Source organism: Tyto alba, unplaced genomic scaffold (assembly GCF_018691265.1).
Source record: "Tyto alba isolate M040663 unplaced genomic scaffold, T.alba_DEE_v4.0 Super-Scaffold_13, whole genome shotgun sequence".
Classification (NCBI taxonomy): domain Eukaryota; kingdom Metazoa; phylum Chordata; class Aves; order Strigiformes; family Tytonidae; genus Tyto; species Tyto alba.
In genome coordinates, this window is record NW_024881275.1 from 36,331,249 (window position 1) to 36,353,521 (window position 22,273).

At 39.2% G+C, this 22,273-nt stretch overlaps 1 protein-coding gene across 2 annotated transcripts in view; it reads left to right on the forward strand.

Moving 5' to 3' along the window:
• DAPK1 (death associated protein kinase 1) overlaps positions 1-22,273 on the forward strand; it is an 88,507-nt gene that overhangs the window by 46,883 nt on the left and 19,351 nt on the right. For both annotated transcript variants that reach the window (XM_042787888.1, XM_042787887.1), the window contains 15 exons: positions 2,979-3,117; positions 5,005-5,134; positions 5,417-5,465; positions 5,605-5,631; positions 6,057-6,209; positions 6,358-6,403; positions 8,019-8,108; positions 9,405-9,497; positions 10,057-10,176; positions 11,327-11,425; positions 12,228-12,326; positions 13,500-13,598; positions 14,916-15,113; positions 17,211-17,408; positions 20,807-20,905. In XM_042787888.1, coding sequence (XP_042643822.1) covers positions 2,979-3,117; positions 5,005-5,134; positions 5,417-5,465; positions 5,605-5,631; positions 6,057-6,209; positions 6,358-6,403; positions 8,019-8,108; positions 9,405-9,497; positions 10,057-10,176; positions 11,327-11,425; positions 12,228-12,326; positions 13,500-13,598; positions 14,916-15,113; positions 17,211-17,408; positions 20,807-20,905 — 1,639 coding nt within the window. The remainder of the gene's footprint in view (positions 1-2,978; positions 3,118-5,004; positions 5,135-5,416; positions 5,466-5,604; positions 5,632-6,056; positions 6,210-6,357; positions 6,404-8,018; positions 8,109-9,404; positions 9,498-10,056; positions 10,177-11,326; positions 11,426-12,227; positions 12,327-13,499; positions 13,599-14,915; positions 15,114-17,210; positions 17,409-20,806; positions 20,906-22,273) is intronic.

A 22,273-nucleotide genomic window follows, 5' to 3' on the forward strand; every position in this document is an offset into this window, starting at 1 on the left:
CACAAGTGTGACATCTTTGAGATGCATAAAAACGAATGTACATCAAGCTTGTAATTTCACACAGTCTAAACTTTCGGGCTATGAAATTGCACAAAACAGAATGATTGCAGATAAGCTGAAAAGGCTCTTCCGATTTTACACAAATGCAGTTGTTTCTTTGTTAGATATCAGAAATAAGTAAACCTTGGGAATTAAGCCTTTTGGATCTAAAAGGAACATGTATAATCAATGCTGCTCTTCATAGATGACTAGTAAGTTTCACAGAGACTGCATATCTTTAAAATGCCAACAGGGGTGGGGGGAAGCTGTAACAGCCATAAAGCATACCCATACCTGTGTGACACTGTCACACCGTGGTCCAGACTGCAATAGTGAGCAGCACAGTGTTGCAAGTTGACATTGCTGAAAATGCATGCTCTGAGTACTTCCGTTGCAATTGTGATGGCTGATGAATGCTTTAAGCATCAACAGGCGCTTTCACTGTGTCACGGGGCAGGTGATCTACAGGAAAAGCAGACCAGATAACCAGCTGTGTGTTTGGTGCAGTCTTTCAGCCTCTTCCTTAGCCGAGGGTCCGGCTCTGATGGCTCACCATCCTGTGGGACGTTAGCCCAGTGCCAGACCGTGCCGGGTGGGTAGGGGTGTCGGGTTTTGCTGCGCCCACTGCTAGGGAAGTAGCCACAGTGGGTCAGCCTGCTCCCCGTGGCATGGCTGTGCTGCCGCTAACAGCCTCCCAGAAACTGCAGGAAACACACACTTGGAAACACGTGGAAGCAAGCTCCACGTGATGTGTAAGTCCCCTAGCCCGGTAATTGGAAATAAAGAGAAATGCCAGCACTGTGTCACCATCTAGGTTTCTGTTCTTCATCACAAAGTGCTGCAGAAGTACAGACCTCATCCTGTTGCCATTTTTTCAGTCAGAAGCAAAGTATGAGAGAATATGAGGTGTATCCGTTTGCAAGATCTTTCTGAGAAGCCTCTGTAAAATAATGAACAGTATTTAACCTTTAGGAATTTCACTTTAATGTCTATGCAAAAACAACAACAAAAAAGGTTATTGAAATGACCTCTCTTCCTTCCAGTCTGTAATTCTTATATTTAGTGGCACTTAGTTTCAATAATTGCCTTCATGCAGAAAATACTACAACACAAATACTGAAAACAATACTCTCATTATTGCCTAGGCAGCTCAGTGAAAGCTCCAAGAACTCATTAAAATACACTTTTCATGCAGTTTGCATTACAGTAATGCAGATTAAGTCTCTTGAAAAGTAGACATGATAAAGAAGTCAAATGTATTTCCAGAAATTTGCCCAGACTGTTTAGCTATTGTTATATGTTAATCCCATTATTTTTCATAATCAGAACTTTAAATCGTGAACAGATTATTTTTTTCCTTACAGAAAGGCAAGATAAATTAGGGTGTACTTTCTGATTTTTTTTAATATCGATACAGTGCAAAATATAGGAGATAATATGATCATTGTTGCAGTCTCTAAGACATTTTTAGGTAATAATGCTGCTTTTATAAATGGGAAAATGGTTTGCCACAATGGACAATGTCGTGGTTTAACCCCAGCTGGCAACTAAGCCCCACACAGGTGCTCGCTCACTCCCCGCAGTGGGATAGGGGAGAGAATCTGAAGGATAAAAGGGTTGAGATAAAGACAGTTTAATAGGTAAAGCAACAGCCACATGCACACAAGCAAAGCGAAACAAGGAATTCACTCAGGGCTCCCCACCAGCAGGCAGGGGCTCAGCCACCCCCAGGAGATCGGGGCTCCATCCCATGTAACGGTGTCTTGGGGAGACAAACACCATCACTCCAAACATCTGCCCCTTCCTCCTTCTTCCCCCAGCTTTATGTGCTGAGCGTGACATCGTGTGGTCTGGGATATCCCTTGGGTCAGTTGGGGTCAGCTGTCCCGGGTGTGTCCCCTCCCAACTCCTTGTGCCCCCCCAGCCCCTCGCTGGTGGGGCGGGCTGAGGAGCAGAAGAGGCCTTGGCTCCGCGCAAGCACTGCACCGAACCATCCCTGCCTTATTGACACTGTGTTCAGCACAAATCCAAAACGTGGCCTTGTACCAGCTACTACGAAGACAATTAACTCCATCCCAGCTGTTGTAGTTCATGTTTCCCATTCACTTCGCTTCGGTGTATCTTTTTCTGTTGACAATTATCATCACTCCTGCCGGACTGCTGACTGAGCTGAGAAAAGGGTCATCTTCAGTTTATTCCTCTGCCTCATGCAAAAATCTAGATGTGCTTATGTACCCTCCTCACTTTTTATGTCTCTTCTTTCTGCCTGTGCAGCTAAAACACATGATGGAAATAGTCTTATGGGCAGTAGCGTCTTTCCCTTGTAGGAAAAGTGTGGTGATATTATGTACAAATACAACATATATGCTGAATGTGATACAAGACTTCAAAGGATAGAATATATTTTCAAAGAGTTGAATGCTCTGAGTAGTTTAGAAACTGAGTAGTAGGACAGCTACCAGTAACTATTTCAAAGTAAGCTTTAAAAATTGTACTTTTCAGTGGGGGTGAAGGGAAGGTGTAGAAATCTGATGTTTTACTGGTAGTATGAGCCAATTCATGTTTTATTTTATAGATGTCCTGTTACATTACTACATTTTAAGTATGTTCGCTTCACATTTAATTTTAATCTTATGAATGTGCATACAGAGAGTAGATGGGTTTTACTTCAGCTAAATTTAGATACAGCCAACTCTGGGTTTTTAAACATGTTTCATTTGTTTGTAAATAAGACTTATTTTACTGTGTTCTTTACAGGGTGAGGAGGGGTAGTTACTAACTATTTGGGGTATAAAATTAAGTAATTTTCATCTTCTTTTTGATACTGACAACCTTTAAAGCATCTGGATTCTTTTCAAGGCTGGTTTGAGAATAGCTATGCTGAGAGGAACCTGTTAGTTAATGCAAACTTGTCAGTAACTCTGCTTCTGCTCTCCAAGTGTTGCAGGTGGAGAGCTCTTTGACTTCTTGGCTGAGAAAGAATCTCTTACGGAGGAGGAAGCCACAGAATTTCTCAAACAGATACTTAACGGTGTTCAGTATCTCCACTCTCTGCAGATCGCTCACTTTGATCTTAAGGTGTGTTGAGCAGATAAAAACTTTGACAACTGTAAGCAACATCCATTAAATCCCTTTGTAACACCAGCCACAAATCTGCCATCATGCAGATCTTGGCTGTAGTTGTGTTTTGCTAGCTTATGTAGACAGGGGAAAGCTCAGCCATTGAAAAGGAATTACTGAACTGTAAATAGTTCCCATCTGTTTTTAATGTAAGATTCTTCATGGAAAATGGCAACTTCCAACAAAATAAAACCATTCTGAGGAAGCAATCTTGAAATAAAAAATGATGATTATGATTTTATGGAATGCGAATGGGATCTGGATGAAACATTCTGAAAGGATGCCTTTTTTCAACTTTTTTTTTTTTTTCCTGTTGTATACATTTTATGTTCACACGAACGTTATTTATAGGTACTAAATTGAAACAATACAGCATTTAAGTACAAACATTCTTGTGGAGCAGACAGAGCAGATAATTTCCTCTTAATTTTTTGCTTCTGGAGCTTTTTGTTTCTTTTTAGAAAAACTGTTATTTGCATCTTTTTGGTAATAAAAAGAGAGCTTTTGTATCTAAACTCAGTTACTGCTTTTTTAATCTTTCAATTTCAGAATGTTTTCCTCTGTAAGATTTTTTCCAGAGGTAGGCATCTGAACATTCTCTGAAGTCTGCTGAAGTCGGCAGCTATGCCTATAATAGGAAAAGGAGGCAGAATTGCAGTGCGGTTCCAAAAGGCGTGCTGTGTTCTGGGAATGAGGTAGGGAAGGGAGTGGTTTTCAGGGTAAGCATACCTTTTCCAGTCTCATCCTCATTACCTACACTAGTATATTTGGCCTTCATATGACAGCAAGAGAGAAGAATTGTGAATCTACTAAGAGATACAATGTGAAATGTAAAGTTTTGCTAGTGTGATTGTAATGAAACAAAGCATCCTTACAACAGATACCAAGAATATGTCAATTAAAGTATGCAGAAGAAAGAAGTATGAAATAGGAATGTAAGGAGGGAAGGAAGAAAATTGCATTTGCACATGCCAGCCCCTGTAATTGGAGAGAAGAGGAAAAAGAAAGGTTATGATGAAGAGCTGTCCTTAATGACTCCAGAAGTCCTTAACAATGTGAGCACGATGGATGTACCCCCAGGACCTCTTCAAAGCACGCCAGTTCATGGACATGACAGGATAGGGAGACTAAGTAGCTGGTTCTGTATGTTAATTAAAGTGACAGAGTGTAGGAGCAGGCTGCTTTGATGATAATCTTGACATTTTACCTTCCAACTTTGTTCTGGTTTTGCAAATCTTTGTTGTAAAATAATCCAGAGTCCATATAGCTAGAAGAGACATGAGAACCCACTCTTCATCCTTTTTCGTAAGTACAATGAGCCTTAAAATCTGGGAAGTGGACCACCCCAAAAGTTTCTCTTGGAGATCCAAAGGCAACAAGATACACCTGCCCGATTGCTTGTGCAGTGTGAAAGAAACTTCTTTCAGAGAGTAATGTTAATCAAGCCCACATACTAGTTTGTAGTACTTTGTTTCTTGCAAGCTCCCAGCACTGCTTGAACAGCCGTAGTGCAGTAAAGGCTGTAGTCTTTACTGAAGGCAGCATGTCTCACTCAGGGTCAGTCCATGTGAAAACTGCAACTGTTGCATCCACAAGAGGTAAAATCTTGACCCTGTGGACATCATAGCACTCTGTCATCAACATGAAACCCTAATTTTCCATAGTTAATTTTTAGCATGTGTTAGTTTGTAATAGGAAAAGATGGGATTTTTCTGCTGAAGACATAATTCAAGAGGCTGAAGGAGGTAAAGGAGATGTGCTCAGTGCTGAAGAATGCAGGTATGTGTCAGAAATTCTGTACCTGTGTATAATCTCTCTTTCTCTCCCCCTTCCTCCTTCTCAAAGCCTGAAAACATAATGTTGTTGGACAGGAATGTACCAAAGCCTCGAATCAAGATTATTGACTTTGGTTTGGCACACAAAATTGACTTTGGAAATGAATTCAAAAATATCTTCGGAACACCAGAGTTTGTTGGTGAGAAAACTGTTGTTTCTTCAAACTATTCTTTCTTAGTCTATGAAACAGTATATGTGGCTTAGCTTGGTTTGGCTGAGTTACAAATTCTGTAATTTGCATGTAATTCATGGCATTTTGAAGTTTAAATAAATAATCTGTAGCATTCAGTTACATCTTAGACTTGCATTAAAGTGTTTTTGTCTATCAGCATCTTAGTTTATTATCTCTGAAATGTATAGGCTCAGAGTGACATAGATCTGTTCTTTGACTAGGTACTGATCTTCCTGCTTTCTCCTTTAGCTCCTGAAATAGTAAATTATGAGCCTCTTGGTCTTGAAGCAGATATGTGGTAAGTTATTGGATCTTACTTGAAATAAATCTCTCATGATTATTCTTATGTTTTAACCTTTTTTTTTTTTCTCTCCTCTCTCCATCTGTTTCTCTCTCCTCTCCCCCATCTTTCCCCACCCCCACCCCCTTCACTCCAGGAGCATTGGTGTAATAACTTACATTCTGTAAGTACCCGAATCTATGGGTGGTTCTTGCAAATGCTGGTTTTTAATTCTGATTTTGTCCTCTGGGTTTTTGGTGGTGTCTGTAAAAGTTAAACCATTTTGATTGCACATCATAATTCAAGTTGAATGATCATAAAGACAACAGTGTAATTATTGAAAGAATGGCCATTAATCAGTATTGAGATAGCATAGGAAGCTGTCTTCAAATCCGTAGGTCATTTTCCACAGCAGCTTTATCTTAATCAATATTTTCTGAAATTACAGCAAAGAATTTTGCCCTGATATATCACATCTTCATGAAAGTACATTTGCAGTCTTAAAGCACAAAAGAAGAATGTTCACTTTCTGCTGTTATTTGATCTCAGAGGATTGAAACAGTGGTGTTACAACATGTAATGAGAGGAATGTTCCTGTCTTTCTTGCAGTCTTAGTGGTGCATCACCATTTCTTGGGGAAACCAAACAGGAAACATTAGCAAATGTGTCTGCTGTGAATTATGAATTTGAAGAAGAGTTCTTCAGTAATACCAGTGCCCTAGCTAAAGATTTTATACAAAGACTTCTAGTCAAGGATCCAAAGTGAGTTGTTTTTCTTGTGTATGTACTGTTGCACCCTGTGTCTCTAGTATTTCAAATTATATGGCATTTTGAGATGCTAGTTTAGTAAACATATAACAGTATATATTTTTTACTATCTGAAACAGTTCTATCTTTTATTCTATTAAAGGAAGAGAATGACTATTCAAGATAGTTTGCTGCATCCTTGGATCAAGGTTAGCTTGTAATTAATTCTCTGTTGTCCTATTTTTAATCATTCTTTATTTCATACTTCGTTTTCAGTTTTCAAGTTCCTTAACAGGGAAAACTGGCATAATTGATTAATACAACTTAGCGTTTTGGAAAGCTGTCTGTATGAAATCAAATGTGTGCAGAACTTCATGAATATATCCTCTGTGTAAGTCAGCAATAGGGAAGTATCCCACTACTGACACTAAAACGATGCTCAAGCAGAGAAGCTAATCTTCAGGGAGCATTACACGACAAAGATACATTCTCTGAACCCAGTCCAATTTTCTGTCACATTTTCCATCTTCTAATCTCCTTATTTAGATTGGGCAAAAAAGGGTCATCACTCTTCTGTCCTTCCTCTTTAGACTGAAGAAAGCAGTTCATGTGGCGTGGTCCACTTCTTCTTTCAGTGTTCCACAGTGTTTGGTTTGGATCAAGCTGTTGTGGTGCTGCTAGGTTTTTGAGAGAGAAAATGAGACCTGTCATTCTTCTTAACGTGTGTAGTAATGCCTGCCACTTAATTTTTTTAAATTCCATATCACATTCTGATTGTTAGTAGTAAACCTCTTCAGTGTCATTGATTTCCCAGGTCTTGGGGATGCACAGTGGGTATTTGACGTCCTTCCACTTCCCAGAGAACCAGTTAGCAGAATGTTTTTCTGTGCCACAGCTACTGCAGTTCACAGTTCAGCATCCTAGGGCAGACATTTCTACACCCATACACCAAGCTACAGATTTGACTGTGCTTTGCTGACTTTTTGGCGGGGTAATCTTAAGCAGTTGAAACATACTGAACATGTTGAAATGGTCTTTTGTACCGCTGAAGCAAGCATTGTCCAGGTTTGTCTCTCAGGGACAAGACATGTACCCTGTTATGTTTCTTTATATCTTAACTTTCCGGGCATTCTGCCCCCCCCCCCCCCCCCCCCCCCATTGGTCATATCCTCTTTTCCCCTTTCCCACCACTACCTTTGCCTGCATTTCTCCATAAAAGTGACTTCAAGTATGGGATCATATAATGCAAAATTTGATACACTCCGCTGGTAGCTGGTGCTTATCATTAGCCTATGAGAAAGTTCAAAGGGTGCAGCCTTAGAACTTGCTGCACAGGTGGGTGGGATGTGATTTTTTTGGGGTCCCAGAAGCATCCAGGTGATCGCACTGAGAATGGCACAAAGTTTGACTGCATTTAAAGTCAGCCAGTAAATCTCCCCAGAAGACAAGATTTATCTAGGAGATGATACCAAATGCCTCTGTCACAGAGGGAGGTGAAGGATCAAGCTGGATGTTCTGTTCAGTTGGCTTTTTCTGTTTAAAATGAAAAAATATATTTTAGTATTGTATGAAATATTCTTAGCCCTGTATTTCCTTTAGGGCATTTTCTCAAGAAATTACACCTGCATGCCCCACTACGCTGTGGATATTAAAATTATATGCTTACAATTGCTTTATTATTACAGTATGATTACAGTATTATTACATTGGAACTGGAAGTCATCCCTAAAGGACAGAGTCTTACATGCAGGAAGGTACTTTATGAAAGTTCTGGTTGTAATTGTGGGATATTTTACAACAGCTTCTTTTTCCTTTTGCACATAGCCTAAAGACACCCAGCAAGCACTTAGTAGAAAAGCATCTGCAGTGAATATGGAGAAATTCAAAAAGTTCGCAGCACGAAGAAAATGGAAAGTAAGTCATTCAATAAATCTTCAAAATGTTGGTGACATACAAATGCAGTAGCATTACCTTCTCCAGGGAATCATCAGTACCTTTAAGAGTGGAGAATAAGGAAGAAGACACGCATTCTTCTGTCACTTGGAATAAATTAGGTGCTTGAGTATGGTGGTATGGGAGAAGACTTCTTTTTTAATGATCTGCATACAAATGCTTGTGTGTGGATTGTTTGTTTTATGTATCTAACTGTATGCTGTCATCATCTGTCTTGATAGTGTTCTCAGAGAAGGGGCACTTCTGAGAGTATGGTACATGTATTTGTGACAGTAATCCCTGTAAATCAAACATGCCTTACACAGGCCTCACAGAATTAATTATTCTAGTAGTTATGCCAACACTCAACAGAGTAGGAAAGAAAAACTAGTCTCTTTTGCAAAGGATTTTTTGTCTGAGACTGCTAACCTGTTTAGAAGGTTGGCATCACTTCATCTTTCCAGAAGTGTGGAGTAAGATATTAGCTGAAAGCGTTGATCTGTGCAAGGAGCAGGTCATCATGACAGTTGTGCCTCGTCCTTCTGCATGCACATTGGGGAATTCACACTGAACCTCAGCAAGGGCAGGACCGTTGTATGAGAAATCTATTTATCATGGGGAGAGATGAAACATAAGACAACAGAGGTTGCTGTTATTAAAAAAGTAGTTTTATTCATTGTCACAGAAGCCAAGAAATAAGATGATTTTGCTAATCTGTGGGCCAAAGACACAAAATATCCAGCTATGCAGTGCACTTTTTGCTGCAGTTTTTATGTCTGTGATGGGTGAACATCTATGGTGTTTTTAAAATTTAAGTACTAGTCTGCTGCCGTAGAATGAAATGGTAGGTCTAGGAATATCTTAAACTGTTTTGTAATATGGTGTTTAAAGGAATGTTGTCATCTAATTTACACTCAGTTTAGGTTTCCTGTGTGTATATACTTTAAAATACATATATTTAAATATTTTCAATGTGAACAAGAGGATGTGATACAAATCTGGTTTGCTTTGTTTGCTTGGTGAAATAGTAGCAATCCAAAAACATTATGTAACTTTGCTTAGTGCCTACAAATAACTTACTTGGATTACAAATGTCAAAGAAGAAATCGGAGGTTGAAATGCAATATAAAAAGGAGATGGGGGGTGTTGAAGTCAAACTCCAGTTTGTTTTGCTAATACAACAGTATTCCTTTAAAATCTCTGCAGTAGCATCTTATCACAAGTATTCTGTTTTGATCTTTTTTTACATATAGCTTTTTTCTTCTTATTTTTAAAAAGCAATCAGTGCGCTTAATATCCTTGTGCCAAAGATTATCGAGATCTTTCTTGTCCAGAAGTAACATGAGTGTTGCTAGGAGCGATGATACTCTGGTAAGTGTGTACTTCCATGTTACAGAAAAATAAAGTTACACCTGCGGAGTTACCTAGGTTCATTACTTATGTTCTAGATTTTTAACTGGTCCATTTGAATAGATGAAAGCTTGATCAAAAGTGCTTCTCCCGTGTCATATTCCTGGATGGCTGAAGCTTGATACTCCAGTTTGTGTACCTCTTGGCTTTCTTAATGTTCGCATTAAATCAGTTCGAGTTCATTAAAGTATTACATCTATTGAAAGTCCTAGGAGGAAAAAGAAAATACCTAATAAAAGAAACCTGTTTGGAATCTCGATAAGTAACAGGTTTGTGTGTGAAGAAGAGGAAAGCATATTGTACTAGAAAAAGGGGGGGGGGGGTGTTTGGTGTGGGTTTTTAAATAACATGCATACATGTTAGCCATATGCTTCATGAAGGATTACAACTTGCAGCTGAAGCTCTAGAAGACTTTGAAAATTTTACTTTTTCATTTTTTTTAGATGTCTTGGCAGCTGTTGAGAGAGGGATTTTTTTCCTTGAAGCTAACAATTTTTATTCTTTCTCACTTAATTATAAGGATGAGGAAGATTCTTTTGTGATGAAAGCTATTATTCATGCCATCAATGATGACAATGTTCCTGGATTACAGCACCTTCTGGGATCTCTGACAAATTATGATGTCAATCAACCCAACAAGGTAGCGTGGGTCTGTGTTGAGGTGTGTGGGGGACTAGCTATTACCCTGTTGAATAGAGCAATGTGATTGTGAAATAGAAATGTAACACCTGAAATGAAAATGAACAGATAAGTGGATGAGAAGTAATTCTGCCTTTCTTTAGGTGAAATTTTAATGTGTTCTGGGTTCAGTCTTCTCAAAGTACCTGAAAATGGAGCCCAAAATAGGATTTTTTAGCCTAGGCCTTTGAGAGAGAAAGTATAAATCAAGTCTGTTGTCAAGAGCTGTGGTATGTCAAGGTATCAGCCTTTGCTTTTCTTTGCAGTTGTTTTTTGTGGCAGATGAAGATGGCAGAATATGTAGGAATAACCAGACTTCCAAAATTGACATTGCAAAGCACTGTCAGAAACAAAAGTCCCATACTGCAGAAACTGTTTATGTGAACATAACATTAGGTAGTGTTGTTCATTTTCAGAAATGAAATTACTTGCCTACTACAGTGTTTCAGTGTGCTGCTGCTGTGCTGAGAGGAGTAGTGGAACTGAGACCAAGAGACCAAAGTTCTGTTGCTGGCTCTGCTATTTAACCCTGGATAAATCATCTCTCCTCTAATTTTCACTTTTTTGAATTATTATACTGACTTTCATTATAAAGTACTTTGAGAAATATTCATGAAGAGCACTATAGAAGTGTCTGTTATTTTATTGTGATGGGGTCTTGAACCTTTCAAAAAATCACTGTATTTTTTGTTTTAATGGTGTAGTCCCATTTAACTTTCCCATATGTTGCTGGAGGCTTGTGTTTTTGAGGTAGCATGGCAAACACATTAGGTCATCTGGCTTAAAATGTAGATATAAAGTTCCAAGGGGAACATCCTTACCAAACTGGGCTAATGAGAGTTTAACATTAATATTCCTAATTTGAAAAGCATGCTTTTAATATGGGGTGTATCACTTAGTAAATGTGAATTCATCCCAAAAATACGGAAGATTGCTGTGTAGTAAATTTCTTTGGGCAAAGGGACAAATTATTTTCTATACAGTATTCACTGAAGACTTAATTTGAAACTGAAAATCCAGAGATGCCATTCAGTGCCTGCCTTCTATTCCACTCTTCTTTCTTAATCCTTCAAAAATTAAATATATCATTCTTGCTTCTGTTTCACGGTTAGCATGGAACACCTCCACTACTGATTGCTGCTGGCTGTGGAAACATTCAGATGCTTCAGTTACTTTTAAAGCGTGGATCCCGTATTGATGTTCAAGATAAGGTCAGGGTTCTGCTTTGTCACTGTTCTGTATAAGCCTTTTAGTACAGTTAGCAGAAGACAAGCAGTTCAGGCCAAGCTGTATTGGAAATTACAAAATCTCGGTTGTAGAGACTGTCCTCTGTTTTCCATGGCAAAAAGATAAAAGAAAATCTTTAATAATGTCATTTATTACTAGTGCACATCCTCTGGTTTTGATCACTTTATTAGCTGAAGTAATTTGAATTATACTAATCTTAAAATGTATTTCATGCTTACAAAATTGCCTCAGTTAGTACAAGTTAGTGATTGCCCTAAAACTCAATGATGAACTTTATTTAATATGGAATGATAAATGTGTATTTTAGCAGTGGGGGATATTGCAACTAAAACTTGTATGGAATGGCCGGTATGCTTTGAAACAAGCTTTTTTTCAAAATGTGTTGTAACAGTCTAGGATGAATTAAAAGCAAACTTGAAGCACTGTCTGATTGTCTAATAGATGGTAAAGTAAGCAGCAGAAATGTTTTTCTCTCATGGCTGTTCTTTCAAAAAAACTCCCTTACAAGGAGGAAGAGGATTATCTTTGCAAACAGTGATCCTGTTAATCATCCTTGCATAGAGGGGGGTTTTGTGGTCATTGTTGGTATGTGGGGTTGTTAAACCAATTTGAAGGTTTTTTTTAAAAAAGTAAGTACGTTAACATAAGCTTGTATAACTGTTCAGTTTATCTGTGTACATCTAAATGCATGTATACCTCAGCTGAAAATCTAAAATTAGGATTCTAAATTGATCGATAACATGTGTAATCAAATATTTTTTACAGGCTGGATCTAATGCAATTTATTGGGCTTCTCGACATGGTCATGTAGAAACTCTGAAATTTCTCAATGATAATAAATGTCCTTTGGATGTTAAGGATAGGGTAAGGAAAAAATTCTTTTCCTTTTTCATGCAGAGAGCCTTTTTTTAATAACTTTCATCTTAGCAAAGAGAGAGGTCTTTCAATGGAAATTATTTTCAGCTATGCCACAATTCTGAGAATGTGACTGGCTTTTTTAGTGTGGTTTTATAAGCTGACATATAGGGCTGTGATAACACAGCTTTAAAGTATCTGGAGGTACTGATTATTTTCCTGACAAATGTTAACCAACTGTGCATATTAAATATGGTGAATACATGGTGGTTAGGTGGGGAAGTACAAACTTAAATTAATTTTTGCTTGAAGACTAGATTTATCATTGGAACTTAAGGTAAAATCATGATTCTGTTTTTCATTCCTCTTGATTGAAAATCACTTTTGTCTGACAAGTAAATTTGACTGTTATTAAGCTAGAGTATAATGAAGCCGAACAATCTATAGCTGATGAGCACTTACCTTGTCTCCAGCAGTGTTACTTGAGCAACATTTTCCCTAGAAACTGGTTCCTGTTAACATCTTATACGGTAGTGGTGTTTTTATACTAGTCAAAGCTCTGGTACAGAGGCAATTACACTTGTAAAACAGAGTTTGCTTTGTTGAGGGAACTAGTGCAGGGCAAGGCACATAGCAAAATCGGTGCTTGACTCCTGATAGGGTTTGAGGGAAAGAAGTTACTCTCTTAATAGTAATACCATTTCTTTTTCATATAATTTTAACAAAAGGCCACAAATAATTACACGTAATGACCAAAATATGCCAGGATATACTGAGGTATTAGACCAGCTCCTTACATTTGTATATACAGGGCAGAGGGGGGAGCATATGGAAATAGTATGAATAGAAATTGGACATCTGTTTCAACACCAATTGCACATGCAGCTGCCCCCTCATGTTGCTCCAAAACCCCATTGTGGCTGTGACCTGAAACAAGTTAGGTGGGAAAACTAGTTCTGACAAAGGAAAACCTTTGAAGATAGAACCTGTCAGGTGGTGGTGTATCTGTCACATACAGTTACAGTTTGTAAACAGGAGATCTCTGCTGACAACAGCTGTGGCATTGGGTTACGGGGAGGGAGGAGTACCCCATGCAGGATACAGACATTCAGGCTGTACACGGCAGTGTATATCCAGGGGTGACACATGAAATTACATTGGCATGTTCTTCTGTAATTGCAGTCTGGGGAGACCGCTCTCCATGTTGCAGCTCGGTACGGGCACGTGGATGTGGTTGAGTTTCTCTGTAGCATTGGATCCAATCCAAACTTTCAGGACAAGGTGAGTCATGGACACTGTCTGTTTTACTTCAACAAATAAGACTTTTGTATGAGTGGTCAAAACTCTTAGTCTTGCCTTGCAGCCTCTGGTATGTTTGCATTTAAAAAAAAATAACAGTGTTGTGGAGGTTTCAATACCTCTTAATAGATTAAGACTATGCAAAAACCAGTATGTGTGGACCAACTACTGTTACAAAATGCAGATTCTCTCAAAATGAAAGCTTGAAGATAGAGAAACTCAACATCGTGAAGGTACGGCTTGTGGTATGTGCTCTGTGAGTTCAGCTAAAGCTTTTTACTAGTTTTTGCCTTGACCTCAGCTTATTTTTAGCCATCATGGGACTTTTCTGAAGTGTCAAGCACTCATTTTTGAAAATGAGAGGAGGGCTCAGGAGGAGTTCTTCAGACCTCTGAACTCCTGTGAGAAAACAGGAAAGAAAAGGCTTAATAGAAAAAAACATCCGTTTGACCCAAATTTAACTGTGTGGGGGAGTTCCACAAGCCTTCCCAAGCACTGCATCCACTGGGACCACCTTTATATTGTTTAAGCAGCAGCAGATCAAGGGACCACAAAACGTACTGTTCAACTATTTAATTTTCCTCAGATTTTTACAGAAACCTTGAGTACAGTCCAAGTCCTGTACTATTGTCAGTATCAGTTGTCTCCTCATTGATATTTTCCGGGTACAGAAAGGGTATCCCATTTCTTAGAATTTGATAAAATGACTTCTTGTGCGGGTTTTAATCCTCCCTGCTTTTCAGTGGGCTACTTTCAGTAGCATAATTTTGTAAAACATTTGAGTTTCTTAATGATGTTCCACAAAACTGTTATGAAGTACAAGGAGATTGAAGGTGAATATTTTGAAGCTACCAGGGCTCTAAGCAAAAAGCAAATTAGAACTTCAGTCACAACTGAACTCAAAATGCCTACATTTTCAAACGCTTGTCGTGATGCACGTTTAAAGGACTCGGGTTTCCAAGTACCCAAGTCACTGCCTACACCTAAATCATTAGGATGTGCAACATGATAAGCAGAGTGATCTACCTCGAACTGCAAGTCTAGTGGGATTTGCACCTCCTTGGTGAGCAATCTGGATTAGTCCCTCAGTACTGTAGTCCCAGGATATAGAAGCTGCTTATGAATGAGGATCAATTTTCAAATGAGAGAACCAAGAAAGTTCCTTTTATAAGGCTTATTTAGTAGTCTTGTCTTTCTTCTTTCGTGTCATTTTCCCCTCATTCTGAGCTAAGCTGGGGAATTGTTCCTCTTGGCATTTGGTTCAGCTCTGTTGGGTTTTTTGATTTTCCATGTTGATAGGAAGAAGAAACCCCACTGCATTGTGCTGCTTGGCACGGCTACTACTCTGTTGCCAAAGCACTCTGTGAAGCAGGTTGCAATGTGAACATTAAAAACAAAGAAGGGGAGACTCCGCTCCTGACTGCATCTGCTAGGGGTTACCATGATATTGTGGAATGCTTGGCAGAACATGGGGCTGACCTTCATGCAACAGACAAGGTTAGTTTGAATTGCTTTTGATGAGGAATTATATCCAGAGATAACAGGTGTCACAGAGCCGTGTCTGAATTGCTTCATTTGAATGCTGCAAGCCAGCATTGTTACCATGACATGGGTTTTCTGAGTTCACACAGAGGCTGTTGATGACTGCACTAGTCTTTAGAATTGCCCACTGATTATTTTTCCATTACTGGATTTTTGCTGATTCATTATCACCTTATCAGTTATCACCTTATGAGTAACACTCTATGAAAAATGGCAGGAACATTTGGTTCTGTAATTGGCAACAAACTGTTAAGAGGAAAAAGGTGGATTTACTGTTTGCCTTTGATTCCTATGGATTGGATAAATCACACCTATTTTCAGTAAGCTAAATTCCAACTATTTAAAGCTATAACTCTTTCTGATTCAGAATTGGGTTTTATCTTTCATTGTGTAATCCCATGTCATGGTTTCAGCTCAGAGGGCAACTGAGCTGCTCACTCTCCCCTTGCCCACCCAGCACTGAGAAGGAGGAAGTAAGCAAAGTCTTGGGAATCGAGATAAGGACAGAGAGGGATGAATCACCCATTACAGTCACAGGCAAAAGACAGACTTGATAGGGGAATAAAAAAAGAATTTAAATTTAATACAGACACTAACAACAGCATCACTTAACAGACAGAGTAGGACAGTGAGAAGCATTACCACATCTTGAAAACAACTTCTCCCCATCTCTCCCTTCTTCTGGGGCTCAGCTCTGTTCCCAATCTCTCTACCTCCTCCTCCCAGCAGTGCAGGGGCAGGGAATGGAAGCTGCAGTCAGTGTTGCCGCTACTTCCCTGTCAGAGCAGGGTGGAACTTCTGGAACTTCTCCCTGCTCCAGCATGGTCCCCCTCTCGCAGGAGACAGTCCTCCACAACTTTTCTCCAACTTGAGTCCCTCTCTGGGCCACAGTGTTTCCCCAGCTGTTCCAGTGTGAGACACCAACTTTTTCCAACTGGAGTCCCTCCCGGGGGCTGCAGCCCTTCCCAAGCTGCTCCAGCATGGGACACCCCCACATGCTGCAGTCCTCCCAGTGCTGAACTACAACATCAGGGGCTGCTTCTTCCCATGAGATCCCAGCCTCTTTTGAGTGTAGTCACCTTAAATGTATGAGTGGGGCCCCCCACAGACTGTATATTGGCATCTGTTCCACTGTAGACCTCCATGGGTGGCAGCGGGTTAGCATGGGTGGCCCTTCCATCTCACCACAGGATACAGGGAGGACTCTGCTCTAGCACACGTCCCCCCACCCTTTTCTCTGCCATTCTTCCACTGACCTTCATGCAACTGTCGCAACTCCTCCTCACAAGTCCCTTCTTAAATACGTTATCACAGAGACACAGCTGATTGGCTCAGTTTTTGAGCAGAGGTGGAGCTGACTTAGAGCCAGAGGAGCTTCGAGAAGCTTCTCACAGGGGGCCACCCCTGTAGCATCCCTCCCCTGCTACCAAAAAAACCCCACCACTCACTCAAACCCGGGATATCACAACCAATAACTTTTGTATTTCATTGCTTGTACTTTTGGTATGCTTGTCCTTTTAGTTACCTTTATTGCTGATAGATACTAAATAGTTATTAAAACAAGTTCAGAAAAATACTTTCATTTCTAAAAGCATTAAATTGTTTTTTCCAGTCACATTGTCTCTTTAAGTTGTTCCACAGAGAAAGCAAGCTCTGTCTCTAAAGTCACTAATCACTAAGCAGGTTGCATGACTTTTGCATCACTAACTTCTGTCAGTAAACACTATATAGTGGTTTACAATATTCAGCTGGTTGTTACAGTTGGTCACTCACTCACTTCCTAGGAAAGGTGTCGGCAGAGAATATATATTTGCACGTCATCCATTCCACTGCAATGCCCAGTGGCATAATAGAAATTTGCTTTCATCCCATAGCTTTTGTTCTCACAGATACTATGCATCTCCCTGCTCCCATCCTCAAAAAGAGAAACCATTGCCGTTCTTGAAGCAAGAAGATGCACCCAGTTACATGAAATTACTGTGCCTCTGCAAAATGCTTTGATTTTTAGCATTATTAAATCTCACTTAAAATCTCACTTACTTGTGATTTCAGGATGGCCATATAGCCCTACACCTTGCTGTGAGAAGATGTCAGATAGAAGTAGTTAAAACTCTCATCAGTCAAGGATGTTTTGTAGATTTCCAGGACAGACATGGCAACACTCCCTTGCATGTGGCCTGCAAGGATGGGAATGTTCCTATTGTGACGGCACTCTGTGAAGCAAGTTGTAATTTAGATGTCACTAATAAGGTAGGTGGAATACGGGTACTGAATGAACTACTTGCTTGAATAGGTCATCTGTTGCATTAGATGACTTTTTCCTGTTCTCTGATATGAAAAATGGTTTTCCTTTTATTTTTTATTTCTTACAGTGGCCAAATGCAAAGCATTAAATCACCCTCCTTGCAAATTTACCTACGTTTGTTTCAGTTGAATAGATGATTAAAGATCCATAAAGACAGAGCCCAAGTGAATTACCACAATATATTTTGCCACTCAACTCTAATGTTGAAGTATATGCCAACTTTCTTCTCTAGCTGTATAGCTTTGCTTTGTGCAGATTATGTCTAGGTGCTGAAGAACAGATGAAATGCATTGCTGCTGGCCTTGATTTGATGTGATCTAATGACAGTAATTTATATACAGAATTGAAGACGGGTACGTTTTTATGAAAAATCTGCTTTGAATTCTTCCAAATTACATGTACTGTCATCTAACAAAGAATTTAACTCAACTGCAGATTCTATTCCTGGTTACAAAAATAAGTGTCATATTGGCTGGATTTATGTTTTTCTGCATTGAGTTGATTTATTAAAATGCATCCTAATCAAACATTTATCTTAGAATAGAATAGCTTTAATTTATCTATTAAACAAATTGTCACTGGCAGGGTACAGGGAATCTTAGAATTAAAATGTTAAATGTAAAATCATTTTTCAAAGTTGAAGTTAGCAGTCTGAGTAAGGTGCTTGTGGGGAACTTTCATACTGCTCGTTGTTTCACAAACATGTGACAATGGCAGAAACACCTGGTAAACACTGTGACCCGAAAAGTGTTGATTCCAGTGCATATTGCTGGATTACTGCCAGCTAATCTGTGAACTATCCATAATTGTTGTAAGCACTTTCCAAAATAACATTTAATGGCCTGACCCTAAACTTTGAGATACTTACTAGTGCCTTGTTTGCTTCTGTTGTGCTACTGTTGCAGTGTATAGGATAACTGAATGTGATGCTTTACAGGTTTAACATTTTGGCTTTCCTCGTATAGATCTTTAAGAGAAAAGTAAGCCATTTCAGGAAATTTTCCTTTGATTGGTTTGAATAGGTTAAAACCACTGAATAAGTTAGAACATTGACAGGCTGTGGGGCTTTAGGGTTTGATGTTTAGCTCTGAATGTCTTTCCCTGTCCTATTTAAATTTTATATATGCTACAAAGTTTAAAAGTTATTAGTAGGAATCTTTATGTTGCTATCTGCAATTTGTTTGAATCAGATGTTACAGCTTCTTTGTTTTTCTGGAAAAGTACATATTCTGGGAGTAACATTTTGCTGGTTAACACTTCCATTTACTACCAAAGCACTGACCTTCATGTATTAACCAGCTAAAGAAAGTTTGTGGGGCTTTTGACTTGAGGGTTGTCCAGTGCAATCACTTCTGGTTTTAATAATTAAAATCATCAGCTACCTACTGAAAAAAATTAAAATAATTAGCTCCCAGTCCTGTCTCTGAGCTTCAACGTGATTGACCAGGCAATTAAATCCAAATCCACAGCTGAGAACACATTTTGGGGAAGGTGAGTTAATGCAGCACAAGGCTGAATTAGCACCTCTTTTCCCAAGGGAGACTGTTCAGCTGGGATCAGTGGCCTGGCCGCAGGCATGCTGTGGAAGAAATAATTGGTCTTAAGTGTTCAGTGGGGGTGGGATCGTGGCTACCGAAGCTGTCATGTGTCCTGTTATTATTTTAGGAGTCATGTATAGTAGAGTGATGTTTAGCGTGCTTGTTTTTTGAAAGGGTGAGTTTGGGTCTTATCAAACAGAAGATCTTTTATTGCTACTGGTCCTCTTCAGCAGCCCTGTAATGGGAGTACATTAACATAACAACCATTTGTCCTTGGTCCTCACATCTAGCATTGTCCCACATGTACATAATACTGATGGAAGGCGCCATTTGTTTCTTCCACAGACTATGTTCAGTAGAATATCATACACATTTATTTAGAATCATAGAATCACGGAATCATTTAGGTTGGAAAAGACGTTTAAGATCGAGTCCAACCATTAACCTAACACTACTAAGTCCACCACTAAACCATGTCCCTAAGCACCACATGTACACATCTTTTAAATATCTCCAGGGCTAGTAGCTCAACCGCTGTCTTGGGCAGCCTGTTCCAGTGCTTGACAACCCTTTGGTGAAGGAGTTTTCCCTAATATCCAATCTAAACCTCCCCTGGAGCAACATGAGGCCTTTTCCTCTCCTGTCACTTGTTACATGGGAGAAGAGGCCAACACCCACCTTGTTACAACCTCCTTTCAGGTATTTGTAGAGAGTGACAAGGTCTCCCCTCAGCCTCCTTTTCTCCAGGCTAAACACCCCCAGTTCCCTCGGCCGCTCCTCACAGGACTTGTTCTCCAGACCCTTCACCAGCTTTGTTGCCCTTCTCTGGACACCCTCCAGCACCTCAGTGTCTTTCTGGTAGTGCAGGGCCCAAAACTGAACACTGTATTTGAGGTGCAGCTCACCAGTGCCAAGTTCAGGAGGATGATCATTTCCCTGATGCTGCTGGCCACACTATTGCTGATATAAGCCAGGGTGCTATTTGAGTTGAGGTGTAGGGTTTTGAGGAGGCGGGCATCTTTTCAGTTTCCAGTTGTCAGAAAGTTAACTTTGCTTTCAAATACTCTTTTGGAAGTAATTTTGTGAGATTGTTTCTGAATGTGGGGTTGAAACAGGAAGAACAGTATTGAAAGCATGAAAATATGCAAAATAATAGTAAGAGAAGTTACAAGCACAGAATATATGATAATGGTATTTGTAACAGTAGCTCTGAACATGAAAGACCAGAAGTGGATGTCATGAGGACCTGTTGTCAGTGGAGGGACTCACAGGGCAAAGCAAAAACTGGGAAAGCAACACTTACAGTACTTTCTGTCTGTTACTGAAAGCATAAATTCCTTCAGGCTGACTTTTTGCACTCATCCCTTTCATTCCTTTGAGTGGAAGTAGGGTGCTGCAGATAGGTAATCTTCAGTAATACTTGGATTGAAATAGAATCCAGGGGTTTAAAGGTTAAGGACTTAGTGTTGCTGAACAAGTTAATATTTAATTAATCAAAACATGATTAAATTTACTGGGAATTAGAAAGACATTCTCAATTATAGACAAAAAACTCTAAACAGAGGAGTTGTGTATTAGCTATAAGACTGTTTTCTGTTTTTTAAGTAGTCAATCTGGACTTTGTTTTAAATTGAGCTTTAGGCAGTTGTGCTTAAGCTATAATCAAAACTACTTTTTCTTACAGTTTTTGCAACACCTTTGCTGTATATCAGTATGCATAATTGTACAATATGTTTGATTATTAGTCATAAAATTCGGAGTGGAGTTCTTTGACTAATGTAATGACACTTTTTTCCCCATGTTAGTATGGAAGAACACCATTACATCTGGCAGCAAACAATGGCATTCTTGATGTTGTCCGGTTCCTGTGTCTTACTGGTGCCAACGTAGAAGCTTTAGCCTCTGTAAGTATTGAGAGGTGCTGTTACACTTCTTGCTTCTTCTATGTCTGATAGTAGGAAACAAATTAATCTCTTGGAGAGAGGTGGAAAAAGGGACAATGGTCTGATATAATTACATTTTGAAGTTTTTTAAAAAAAATGCTAGGCTGTTGTATGTCCACAGCTTGAAAAGCATTCTCTGCTGTCAGCTTGCTCCCTTCTTACAACTGAATTTGAAACTGATTAAGGTACAGTACAGCTATGACGTAATTTACACCTAAGAATTTCTTCACGTAAGAATTACTTACAGCATTGTGTTTTATGTAAGCGTAGTGGCCCACTGTCATTAAAATGTACATCATTTCACATCACATACACTTACTGTACAAATGTATTGTATATATCTTAAATATTTTTCTTGCTTTCAGGGGATTAAAAAGTTTTATTTTCATGATGGGAGATGTGTGGGTGCATTGATGAGTGAACTAGCATGCAAGTATCCTTGTAAAACAAATCATTTGTATCAAATCCGTCAGCACCACTTCTTCCAGTTAGCACCACTGAAGGTATTTTTCATTCTCACAAAGGTGAGAAACATCCTCCTAGCTGACATATCCACAGCAGGAATGAAGTGTCCTTCATCATGCACACCTCATGTGCACATGATACATTATAGGCATCATTCACACAGCTACCTGTGTTTTGAACAAATTAACCATGCTTTATTTTCGGATGTACTGGATCAGTTTACTTTGCTACTCACCCTGACCAATGCATTCTGCTCAGAAATAACTATTGCTTTATATATTGAAATCATGTTGTGATTAGGTTTCATTTGAGTCCATGTTTTTCAAAGTTCTTCTAACAGAGTATCCCTGAGATGGCTGAAATGGAGGGAAGAGGGAGAAAACTTCTGTTTCTTTACCTATTTGGTAGAAAATACAATTGTTTTTATTGTTTTCCTGTACATTTAGCACTGTGTTTTTTCCCTCTAAGCAAGTATCTTACGTGGCAGGAGAATGCCAATGAACTTGAAATTGTGGCTTAAACAAGTTTAGCATCTAAAAATGTCATTTCGGTAACTACTAGATCGTAGATTGTCATGTCACATATTAATCAATAATAATGAAATGTACATGCACTGGACTTTGTGGGGTGTTTTACAGATTTTCCCTTGTTATGTGTTTCTGTCCTTTTTTCTTTTTTTTTTTGTTTTCACTACTGCATACTGTAGAGATAAGATACAACAAGAAGGTGATGGGGGAATTCTTGAGCTGTATCACTTAATTTATGTCAGGATAGCTATGTTGGTATAATTGCCTGTGTGGACCCTGTCCTTCCAGGATAAAAGTACTTTTTATCTCTTTAGTTTAGATCAGTTTGAAGGAGATA